The sequence below is a fragment of the Tiliqua scincoides genome, chromosome 4 (assembly GCF_035046505.1).
Source record: "Tiliqua scincoides isolate rTilSci1 chromosome 4, rTilSci1.hap2, whole genome shotgun sequence".
Lineage (NCBI taxonomy): Eukaryota > Metazoa > Chordata > Lepidosauria > Squamata > Scincidae > Tiliqua > Tiliqua scincoides.
In genome coordinates, this window is record NC_089824.1 from 23,410,989 (window position 1) to 23,423,698 (window position 12,710).

Below are 12,710 nucleotides of genomic sequence, written 5' to 3' on the forward strand. Positions count from 1 at the left end.
CTCCGAAGTAGTTGTATTCTTACATATGAAAAATGGCTCAGGATTAATAATAAGTAAGGAAGGAATTAATAAAAGTAAGGAAGGAATACTTATGATTTGGAAAAATAGTCTGGTCAGAATTAAATCTTGTTTTGGAGGGTCAGAATAGATGCAAATATAGAATCTATAATTTTATTTTTGGTTCATAATTTTCCCATTTGTTTTAAAGAGAATAAATTGTAGGAATAGAAGTGATTTCCTATGAAATGCCTTAGAAAACTCATTAGTATATGGACAAAATAAATGCAGTCGATGTGACAGACAGCCCAATCCTATGCTAGCCTTGGTACAGCAGCGCCCAAATGGGTGCCCCATATCCTGTGGGACCAAGGAAGCAGCTGAAGCTCTGCTTGGGGTAAGGAAACATAGGTTCCCTTACTCCGTATTGGGTCCCAGCAACCCCTGTGGGTCTGATCGGAGAACCTAGGAGACCCATGTAGGACTCCAAGGCCCAGGCAGAGGGGGGGGGATAGAATTTGGTGGCAGCCTCTGCTGCTGTCCCTACACTCCTCCTGGGCCTGAACTGCCCCCCCAGGCCACTTCCCCCCAGTTTCACCACTCTCTGCCCTTGAACACCTCCCTGCCACTTGGCAGGATATTCGCTGCTGGTGGCTCCTGGCAGTCATCCCACCGGCATGGAGGCCAAGCACAAACTAGCATGTTTGTGATAGCCCTTGCCAGGGCAGTGCACTGGAGACTGGCTCAGTTGCTGGAACAGAATCAAGTAGCACCATGTAGGTCTTTCAGGCCAAGGTGGGAGGTTAGGATTCAGCAAAGATCTCCCTCTCCCAGGCCTAAATTGCTCTTCTCCCTGTCCGGTTTCCCCCCTACTCCCCCCACCCCAGAATGCCTCGGCACCATTTGGTGGCATGCTCACCACTGACAGCTCCCAGGACTTCTCTGACTGACATGCAGGCCCAACACCTGTCTGTGCTGGCCTCTGCACCAGAGGCTCCCTTCTTCTGACTCCCGCAAAGTGACTTATGGCACTTCTTGCAGTAACTGTCTCCTAGGCAGCGTGTGCAAGACCAGTGCTGGCTTGAGGTTAGATTATCTTTTGCTAGGTACATGCAAAACAGATTTCAGTTTCTGCAGAGGGCTTTTAATTGTTTTTCCAATTAAAAAATATATTAACACTTACTTGAATTGTCTGTTTCTTCCCCACCCCTATTTTGCTTGACATCTAGCCTTAAGAAGCATTCTAGAGAACCTGAAAATATTTGTTTGTTTGTATTAGTTGTTACATGTAAAGGCATTGCCTTCTTCTGCACTACATATATTTTGTTATTCTTGCTCTAAAGGTTACTAATGAAACCCTGGGCAATTTCTTCTGAAATTTTACACTGCATTTGTTACAGGAAAAGCAAGTAGTCTTTCACTGTTGAGTATCCCAAGAACTCCTTCCCAACAGCCAAAGAAACTTAGACTGGGTTTGTGTTGGAGTCATATTTAACGGAAAGGAAATGCTTTGGCTTTGTGGTTGTTTTTTCCCCCTCCTTTTACCTTACTCTGCCTATCTTCCTTATCAGGAAGGGAAGAAAAAGATATAAGAGTGAAGGAGTCCTGGAAGAGACATTTAACTTTAACTAAAGCGCCTGATGTTTTAAAATCATTTTTCCTGTTGGAAGGGCAGGGAGTGCTAACCAAGCTCTGATGACTGCTTGGTTCTCCATTGAGTTTCCTCACTGTATGACAAAGGAGCTTTTTGTGTCTTGATTGTATAATCATTTTATTTTTTTCCCACTTATTCTTTCTTGAAAACTATAGTAGAAGAGGACTTGGATCTTAAATATTTGAATTTTAAAGTAATTCCGTTTTATTCTCTTTCCTTTCTGTAGTTGTGTATCTGAAGAATTTTTACAAATTTTATCTTGGAAATTAATTTATTCATTATGTTTAATTTTAGGAAACAGTGCTCTTGCAGAACGTTCTGAAAATGTGCATATATCAGGAGTGTCAATGGGTAAGTCATTTTTTGGTAATGTTTAAATTTCATGCATGACTTAAATAGTAAATATTGAAAGCCACCTGGTATCTTATGAAGAGATATTTGGCTATAAAAATTATTACTGCCTTTTGCAGCATGTAATAAGGAATGAAGCAACTGGAACATGGAAAAATTTTCATATGATAAATTTGATACCTGCATGCTTGTGAACAGATTATTCCTTTCTAACTGCTTAATTATTTTTCCATACAAACATTGAACTAAGAGATGTTGGCCTGAGTTGATAATTTTGACAGTAAACTTTTTGTGGAATGAAATCTATTGATGGGTAATTTTTCAGCAACGTTACAGTTAAAGAATAATAAAGGGACCCATGTAACATGTCAGGCAATATCTGAAACCATCATCCATCCAACAGCACAGTTTCTCTACAACAAGGAGTAATTTGGTGCAGCACTAATGGAGTGCTGGCTGTCATTAAGAATTGCTCCCCACCTCCAGCACTTTACTGTTCACTTTTTGGGGGGAGAGTGGGTGGTGGCAATCATTTGTGCTGCATGTGTGCTCCTAACAGGCACTAAAAATCCTGAGTGTTACAATAAGAAGAGCTTTGTAATTCTAGCTCCAAATTTTAAAGAGAGCAAGAAGACTAGTCAATCAATTCTATAGGCCTTGTATTTAGCTCCTGGTATCCAACCTGGTATCCAACCTGGAGCAAGACTGAACGGAAACCTCAGGCTGTTCTCCTTCCTGCAGATGATAACAAGTGCACTGAGAGATCTGTGTTTATTTCATTGTAGAAAAAAGGACAAATGTTTTGACAGAGTTGCTGCTTGGTGTTATTCATTGCACTGCTGTACCAAACACATCAGATAAACCAATTAAAAGGATAATGATGCAAATAGCAGAGACCTGCATGTCTGTAGTTCTGTTTGCTGAGGATGGAATCTGACTTCAGATAAATATATATGCCGTATATGAATCACAGTGTTCAGAATGTCTCTACAGGGTAGTGCAGAGAAGAGGATTAGGGTTTCAAAAAACTATCCTTTCACTATAAAAAAGGAGAACACTATGCAAAAATGGTAGTTACTTTTAAGAAAGTGTGATTAAGTTTACTTTTAGTCCTGGTACTTAAAGCATCCAACAGTTTTTGTTAACAGGAAAACAAACTGACATTTTCAGCCTAAGCTTTTAAACATGTGTTGAAGATCTCTTTAAGGAAGAGAGAAATTAATTGCTATGAAAATAACAGGCACAAAAAAGGCTGAAGAGAAACTGCTAATGCTGGTCAGGGTCCAATGCTGGTCAGTGAGGTTGCTTCTCTGTGTGTTGAGACGTTTTGATCTCCCCTGCCCCCTCCCAAAAAAGCAGTAAAGAGACCTGACAGATTGCAAAGGATTGCAAGAAAAAGCAGCGAACGACGCTCCTTGCCACAGGATGCGATGATGGCATCTGGCCTAGATGCCTTTAAAAGGGGATTGGCCAGATTTCTGGAAGAAAAGTTACAAGCCATGATGGGTATGTGTAATCTCCTGATTTTAGAAATAGGCTACCTCAGAATGCCAGGTGCAAGGGAGTGGCACCAGGATGCAGGACTCTTGTGTGCTTCCTGAGGCATCTGTAGGCCACTGAGTGCAGTATAGGAAGCTGGACTAGCTGGGCCATTGGCCTGATCCGGCAGGGCTCTTCTTATGCTTCCTCTGGACCAGCAGATGACATGTCTTTCTTCTGCTATCAACTTAAAGAGTTCATGGATGATATAGCAGAAGAGGATGTGTTACAGTCTTCATTCATAAGCTGCTGAAAGCAGCATCTGTGAGGCTGCTCCTCTGCACAGTGACTGTTAATGCATATGGTGTATTATATAGACCCATACCCACCCCCATCAGGTAGAAAATCTCCGCATTACTCTGAGAAGCTCATAGTACCGCTGCAGGGTAGTGAAAAAGTTCTTTGCATGATCAGCAGCATTATACAAGTAAATCCTTAGCATGGAAGAAGCCTCCTCTTCCAATACAGGCCATTTCAACCAGCCTCCACATACTATGGCATAAAATATCATAGATTGTGAGACCAGGGGAAAGGCAGTCACTTCAAATTAAATGGCACCAGTAATTCTTAAAAATTTGCAAAATACATTCTTTCATGAATGGTGTTCAAACATTGTTTGCCCCCTTTCTCAAACTTGATGGGTTTTTTTGTCTAAATTTGTAGGCCATGCAGATCTTTCCAGTCAGTTTTCTTCCTTCAGTGTGAAATGCCTGCATGTTCAGTTTGTCTTTTTCAGTAAGTTACAAGTCTGTAATTGGGCAATAACAAACTTATAGCCTGATTCTATTATTTCCCCCTCACTGATGGAGCAGTGCCAAAATGACTACTGCTGCATCCTGCCTAGGAGGGGGGGGCAGTTGCAGAGGTCTCCTTTGGGTAAGAAAAAATCATTCCCCTACCTGCAACTAAGCCTCTGTAGTGTGGGAGTATATGAAATCATTGGCACAAGTTTGCGTGGACCTACACATGCCTCATTATTCACTGGAGTTCCATTCCAGAACCCCCAGTGAATAAAAAAAAATCAGTGGATACCAAATCAGTGGAAAAATAGCTTTAAAGATCCACTTCTAGAAGATTTCTTGCTCCTCCATTGTCATTCCAGAATGCATTGGTATAATAATAATAATAATAATAATAATAATAATACAGGTATTTATATACCGCCTTTCTTGGTCTTTATTCAAGACTTTATTCAAGGCGGTTTACATAGGCAGGCTGATTAAATCCCCATAGGGATTTTTACAATTGAAAGAAGGTTCTGTCTTTCAAGAACCACAACAGTCCAGGTGTTTCACTCTGATCTGGTTTCACATTCTGGCCTCCATCCTCCCACGCTCAGAGCAGATGGAATCGCTCGGCTTCAGCTTGTCAGCTGCTTCAAGGTCGCACGGTGCCGGTGGCCTCGAACTGGTGACTTTGTGGATGTTATCTTCAGGCAAATGGAGGCTCTACCCTCTAGACCAGACCTCCTGCATTCTGCCATTAGATGGGATGAATAATGGAATCTAGTGGAATGAAATTATAATTATTTAACAACACGAAGGTGGGAAAATGGATTTTGGTGGTTTTATATCTTGTTACAAGGCATTTAAAGGTGGACCCTGGTATCAGTGGTGAGTCAAATCAGTGGATACCAAATCAGTGGATACTGATGTCCCACTTGTACTTGGTTAAGGTGAGTTCTCTTAGGTGATTCCAGATACTTTCAGATAAGTACCAGGATGGTTCTGCTACATGTTCCCATTAGGCTCATATTGTTAATAAATTAGCAAGTCAGCAGAGCTTCAAGCTATCCAGGACCCTAGCCATTTGGTGAAAACTACCACCTTGAATTAAACAAGAATTTGCAAGAACAAAAAGTACTGTTACAAGAAGCTGTTCATAAATTAAACAAAATAAAACAATTACTTGGCAAGATTTTTGCAGTAATCATTCAGAGTTTGATATTCTGCTATCAGTTGTTTCCTTGACAGCTTTTGGATTTGGTCGGGGGTGGGAGAATGGTGCTGAACTTCTATGGTACTGGTAGTTTGGCATGTTGGTATGGTACAGATGTCTATGTCATAAATGCCTATTTCTACTATTCCATGCTTGAGGCAAATAGCTTTAATTTTTTTTACTTCACTTTAATGAATTTTTAAGGGTCGATGTTTGAACATCCTGTACAGTTAGTCAGCATTTACATCTACTCTTGATGAAACTCTTTATTCTCTCTGCAACATCTGTGCTCTTTCTCATAACATGAATCCAAATAAGAGATTGTTTGAGTATATCTAGAAAAATGAATGTAGAGTCCCAAAGAGTAATGGGATAAGAGCACCACCTAATGGGTGGTTAAACAAAAATAATAAATCTTCTGTTAAAGCAAACCACCTCTGCTGAACTGATGAAAATTCCTTTTTAAATTTCTTTTGTTTTCCATTTCTGTAATTACAGTGTATTTTAAAAATCCTAAACCTCTTTTATTTTACTGCAAAGATGACATATTTCAGCTACTAACTGAAAACAGTAGATAGATCCTTTTATATTAAAGCTTTATTTATCTGCAACTTCTACCCTTTTACATAGAACTTTTTTTTCTACATTGGTTTACTTCCATTTAGCCGCATTGGGTGCCCTTCGGGGGGAGAGGTGGATTACAAGTCCAATAAATAATAATAATAAATAAAAATTTAGGACAACTGTATGTAGAGTTGTGTGGAAAAATTGCATGTCTTACTATGTGTACATGTGTTTAGAAGCTACTGAGTATGTTTATAAAGTCTGAATTTGACTTGTTTTACTTTTTGGTCTTCATGTGCAACTGTGTAATATCAGTTTTAACTCAATTTAGAATATAAGAAAGAAGCACTAATGAATTTGAATACTGCACCTCACCAGTGTTTTTACTCAGGCACTTGTGCATCTGATTTTGAGGCATTGTTGCAATGCCACATACTCTATTTTCTTCAATGAATAGTGTTTATTTTTTGCTAAGCATGACATTTGTAGGTTACAATGCTGTGCATCTTTGTTTGGGTAAAATCTTGTCATTAGAAATTGTTTCTAATGAATTATGTTTCAAGGATTGTTAATCTGCAGAAATATTACTTATAAATCGTGGCATTAATTTTTATATTTTTCAGCTTGTGGAGATATCCCAGAACAAATTAGAGGTCCAAGTGGGATCATCACTAGCCCAGGCTGGCCTCTTGAGTATCCTGGTAGAACTAACTGTAGCTGGTATATCCGAGCAAACCAAGGGGAAATTATTACCATAAGGTAATAGGTTAATTTGGGTTCTGCAGTTGTCTGTATATTGGAAAAAATGTAAATAATGCATAAATAACTTGCTCTTTATGTGTCTCTACTTGGAAGCTGTAACTGTTTGAATTAATTGTGTTTATCTTCAATTCCTTTCCCTCTTCTCGGCTCCCTTTTCTTTTTGGGGATTTTATCTTCCTTGAATTAATGATTCAGACATATAGCAGCACTGAACTTAATTTACATAAGTTATGCCAGAGTGTCAGATTTTAAAGTTAAAATCTAAAACTAGATTATGGATGTCTGGGAACATTGCCTCCTATTTTGCATACCGGGTTCTACTGTGATGACTTCGAATTATCAGTAAGTTTTTGGAAATACTTGAAGCAGACTCCAAAGAGCTGCTGAGGTTCATATAAGGCACTTGCACTAGCCCAGTAAACTTGTGTAAGTGGATCACCATGAGATATAACAAACTACTTATGAAACTTTTTTCCACTTCAAAGGCAGCTTGCTTTTGCAGCATGAGATACTGCAGTTTGGAAATGACAAGTTTAAAGCACACATGAGCTTGTAGAACTAGCTTAATAGAGTTGGAACGAAAGGTGCCCTTCTGCAGAAAGTATCTTCTAATCATGGAAGGGCTGTTTTGCACTGGGCACTAGAGGTCTGTGTAAGAAATAGTATAGTAAATCCAAATGATAGATTGCACAAGTAGAAACATGAAAACTAGTAAGTAATCCACCAGCATTGGAAGAATGTTTGCACAAGTGTCATCTGGAATGAACCAAAAGCAAAATCTTGTTAAGCATTCTGTTTCCTACAGTGGAAATGGATTCCTACCCAGATGCCTCTGGGAAGCTCTTAAGCAGGACATGAAGTCAGTAGCCTCATGCATTCAGTTATAAAATGTTGAGGTGCAAAACATTTTAGTAACAAATCTGGAAACAAAACAGGATTTCTTAGGTTGAAGTCCCAGAAATATAAGAACCTTCTGGAAAGAGAGATGATTAGGCTCATAAACTTCGGCTTACAATGTAGAATTTAAGGAGCACTTGAGGAAAAAACTTAAAGCTGTTTGATCCCTACAAGGTGCATATGCATTTGAGTTCAAAGGAAAAAAGGAGAGATTTCAGAAAACAGACCTTGTTCTTTTAACCTTGAAAAGTGGAGAGGCTATATAACTATGTCTTCAAGAGAAAGGCGCTAAAGACTAACACACACATTATGCAATGCTCAATAAAATAAGAATTTGTCCTTGTACACGTAAAAGGCATTATTATGCTGCTCTACTTGGTTATGATTAATCATATAATATCATCAAAATAACCATTAGGTACATATGAGAAATTACTAACTGCAATAAATTTTCACAAAGTTCACGCCCCCAGGATCACCGCAGACACTTACCTATAAGTCGACCCCACAGATAAGTCGGGGGAGGCTTTGAACCTTTTTACTCAGAAGTAGACCCTTTACTTTCCATGGGTGTTATTCTTAAGTAAAGGTAAATTGAATTGTAGCCTGAATTGGATTTCTGATGGAAAGGAGGATCCCATCCTGGTGTTGAAAAAAAGACATCTGCCAAATGCATTTGCAAAAAGGAACCAGGTTGCAGCAGCAAAAGGGAAAGGAGGCGAATAAAAGGTTAACCTTGGTTGGAATTTCCCAGGAAAGTTACTATAGAACAGCCATTTTCAACCTTTTTCAGCTCACAGCACACTGTCAAGGCACTAAAATTGTCAAGGCACACTCCCAGTTTTTACTTACATTTAATTATTATATTACAATTTTTAATTAATATAACTAATACAATTAAATCATTACATGACAAAGGGCACACTCCTAACCAGGTCTACTCAGAAGTATGTCCTATTTTATTCAATGGGGCTTACTCTCAGGAAAGTGTGGTTAGGATTGCAGCCAAAGACTAGGGGGGGATGTGCCTGTGGGACTTACTTCTGAGTAGACATGCCTAGGATTGGGCTTTTGGTTGCACTCTTTTTTTTCTCAAATACAGGAGCAGGCAATTGGCACTTCACTCTCCTCCTTTCCCCCACCCCTCCGCCTCCCTTAGGCACATTCCCCCCATCTCATAATTGCAGTTAGCACCTCTCCTACTGTCCCTCCCCTCACTGATCCACACCTTCCAAAGGTCCAGAATCATTTGCCTCACATTCTCTCCCCCCATTGCCTGCTCCTGTATTTCAGAAAAAAGCCCAATCCTAGGCATGTCTACTCAGAAGTAAGTCCCATTATAGTAAATGGGGCTTACTCCCAGGAAAGTGGGGCTAGGAGAGGAACTTGAGAGCCCAACCCAGCTCAGGCATGTCTACTCAGAAGTAAGTTCCATTATAGTCAATGGGGCTTACTCCCAGGAAAGTGTAGATAGGATTGTGGCCCTTCTGAAAGGCAAAGGCAAGGCAGGGAGGGTCAATTTGGGGAGCTGCATGCAACTGTGGCAAGGAAAAGGGACTTCAGCCAGCCCATTCTTAGGCTGGTAGCCTCAGCAGACTTGTTGGCTACCTGCTTGCCTGCCCCTGGCTCCCTTGTTCTCACTCTGCCCAGACCTCCTCCAGGCTTTTCTGGTTGCCCAGTCAGCAGGCAGGTCAGACAAGGGACTTGATACCCAATCCTAGGTGTGTCTACTCAGAAGTAAGCCCCATAATAGTCAACAGGGCTTACTCCTAGGTAAAGGAGGATGGGGTTGCAGCCATAATAGTCAACAGGGCTTACTCCCAGGTAAAGGAGGTTAGGGTTGCAGCCATAATAGTCAACAGGGCTTACTTCCAGGTAAAGGAGAACTGGGTTGCAGCCTTCCTCTTGCTCACAGCAGGAGATGCAAAGCAGCTGCTCCTTTTTCCCCATGCCCCCTGAGAGGCAAAGCAGCTGCTTCTCCAAAGCCTTGGGACATGGGAAAAAACCCTGCTATAGAAACAAATGTGCCTGCTTTAGCAAGAACCAAAAGTGTTCGGGAGTTGAAAGGCTCTGCCTTCTGATTGACCTGATGATAAGGCGAAGTGAGAATTGGAGCTTGATTACTTGGCAAAAATTTCACATACATGAGTATCTGAGGTAGTCACTTCTTACAGATTTTGAGGTGCTGAACATGAATGACAATGAAAATGTAAAATTGGCTACAGTTTGTGAGAGGTCCACCAAAGACAGTTCTACAGACACGTAACTGAACATAAGAACATAAGAACATAAGAACAGCCCCACTGGATCAGGCCATAGGCCCATCTGGTCCAGCTTCCTGTATCTCACAGCGGCCCACCAAATGCCCCAGGGAGCACACCACATAACAAGAGACCTGCATCCTGGTACCCTCCCTTGCATTGACATTCTGGGTATTTCTCCTCCTCCTAGTTTCTCCTAAACTAGAGCCAGTCATTTCATTGTCATTTTCACATTCAGCGCATCAAAGTTAGTAAAGATTGTAAGACTTTTTTTGACTGTTTTTGTTTGAGGCAAATTGTGTGTTGTCCAATGTTGCACCATGTCAAAACTTGTTAATTCCAATCCATTGTTTAACTGTCTTTGGAATTTTGGAATAAGTGGAGGAAATTATTTTCTTTCCTTATTACTCCTACTCTTAGTTCTACTTGATCTAAGTTCAAGATATGGTGAACAAGAGAAATAATCTTAGAAGAAATACTCAACTACGGAAATTACTTTAACAACTGAAAACTTAGAAGAATGTTGGAACACAAGTTCTCTTAAGTTAACTGAGTTTTGGGTAGTGTTAGGTTTCTGGATGAAAAGAACTTGTTTGCAGAAAATCCTACGTGGACATTTTGTTCTAATAGGAAGAAAAATAGAACAGAAGTATCCGACACAATTTGAACTTCTATACAGTTCAAGGAAATAATTCTGATGAGCTATTTGCTAGAAAATGTGTATAACCAGAGAACAATTAATGCTGATGTTACAGGTTATGTTGAATCCTTAAAAATAGCATTTCAGGTAGATAAAAAATAAATCTTATATATCATATGTCTTCTATAGGTTAAAATCTATTCTCGGTTAACTTTTGCTTTTAGGGAACATAGTGGGGGGAGGCAGTTGACAGAATGAATAATGCCCCTGAGGGTAGGTATGATTCAGACATACAAAATCATGCAGCGGATGGGTAGAGGGATAAGAATAGTCCCACTGGATCAGGCCTACGGCCCATCTAGTCCAGCTTCCTATATCTCACATCAGATGCCTCAGGGAACACACAAGAGACCTGCAACCTGGTGCCCTCCCTTACACATGGCATCCTGAGGTAACCTACTTCTAAAATCGGGAGGTTGCACATACCCATCACAGCTTGTAACTTATGATGAACTTTTCCTCCAGAAATTTTCCAATCCCCTTTTAAAGGTGTCTAGGCCAGATGCCATCACCACATCCTGTGACGAGGAGTTCCACAGACTAATTACACACTGGGTAAAGACATATTTCTGTTGTCTGTCCTAACTCTCCCAACACTCAATTTTAGTGGATGTCCCCTGGTTTTGGAGTAGTGTGAGAGGGAAAAGAACATCCCACTATCCACTTTATCCATCTCCTGCATAATTTTGTATGTCTCAGATGTTCTCTTAGGTATGTACTTTTTCATCTCATCAACACCAGAACTAGGGGGCATCCACTAAAATTGAGCATTGGGAGTGTTGGAACAGACAAAAGAAACAGACATGTTTCTTTACCCAGCATGTGAATAGTCTGTGGAATGCCTTGCCACAGTTTGTAGTGATGGTATCTGACCTAGATACTTTTAAAAGGTTATTAGACAGATTTCTGGATGAAAAATCTATTGCAGACTGCAAAACATGATCTACTTCTGATTTTAGAATCTGAAGTACTGCAAATCTACTACTTCTGATTTTAGAAGTAGGCTACCTCACAATGCCAGGTGTAGGAGAGGGCACCAGGATGCAGGTCTCTTGTTGTCTTAAATGTTCCCTGAGGCACCTGATGGGCCACTGTGAGATACAGGAAGGTGGACTAGATGGGCCGTGAGCCTGATCCAGCAGGGCTCTTTCATTCTTGGGTAATGTAATAAAAGATAATGCTTAGATCTTTGTCAACTCATCTGAGGGTTTGTATTTTATATAGTAACTTGTTAAATGAGGTTAATTTTTACCTCCAAAAGATACAAGATGACATGCTCTGCTTTTTGTAGTTTTCAGGATTTCGACATTCAAGGATCACGAAGATGTAGTTCAGATTGGCTAACAATAGGGGCCTACAAAAATGTAGAAGGCTACAGAGCATGTGGGTCTTCTATTCCATCTCCGTACATCTCTTCACAGGATCATGTTTGGATCAGATTTCATTCAGATGACAGTGTATCACGGAAAGGCTTCAGATTAACTTATTTTGTCGGTAAGCTTCAGATAAATGTTTCAATTTTGTCTAGATTTTTGGAACAGTCTTTCCCTCTTGTTTGCTTGAAATGTGTATCAATCATTTAATGTTTTAAACCTTACTGTTTTTTTAAAATTAAAAAAATAGAAGTGCCGTCACTAGCAACCATAACTTTTATTTTTGATGTCATTTTAGGCGTTTGTAAAGCATTAAGTGAGACATTTCTAGTAGGGATATTGAACATATTTGTACTCTTGTCCAGAGCATTGGTAAGCTCAGAAAAAGATCCCAATCCTCCAAAGTGTATTAAAGAGATACTAAACTTTTTACAATATAATCTCCATCCTTGATATGGAACACTGCACACGTTTTATTGTAGTACCAACAAGAATATCCCATGTACATGAATATACATGAACCACACATGTAAATGTACATGAAGCTGCTCAAACTGTATTATTTTTACATCAACTGAATCTGTCATTGTGATGAATGCCCTGTGTTTTCCCCTATCTTTCGCCAATTTTATTTCCCTAGAAGCTCCTGTGCAGTTTCAGCAGCTAAAACCTGT

The 12,710-nt window shown here is 40.0% G+C and overlaps 1 protein-coding gene across 1 annotated transcript in view; it reads left to right on the top strand.

The window, feature by feature from the left end:
* The window catches only part of LRP12 (LDL receptor related protein 12), a 38,064-nt gene that overhangs the window by 15,048 nt on the left and 10,306 nt on the right, over positions 1-12,710 (top strand). The window contains exons 2-4 of the mRNA XM_066624138.1: positions 1,946-2,002; positions 6,667-6,802; positions 11,955-12,157. Coding sequence (XP_066480235.1) covers positions 1,946-2,002; positions 6,667-6,802; positions 11,955-12,157 — 396 coding nt within the window. The remainder of the gene's footprint in view (positions 1-1,945; positions 2,003-6,666; positions 6,803-11,954; positions 12,158-12,710) is intronic.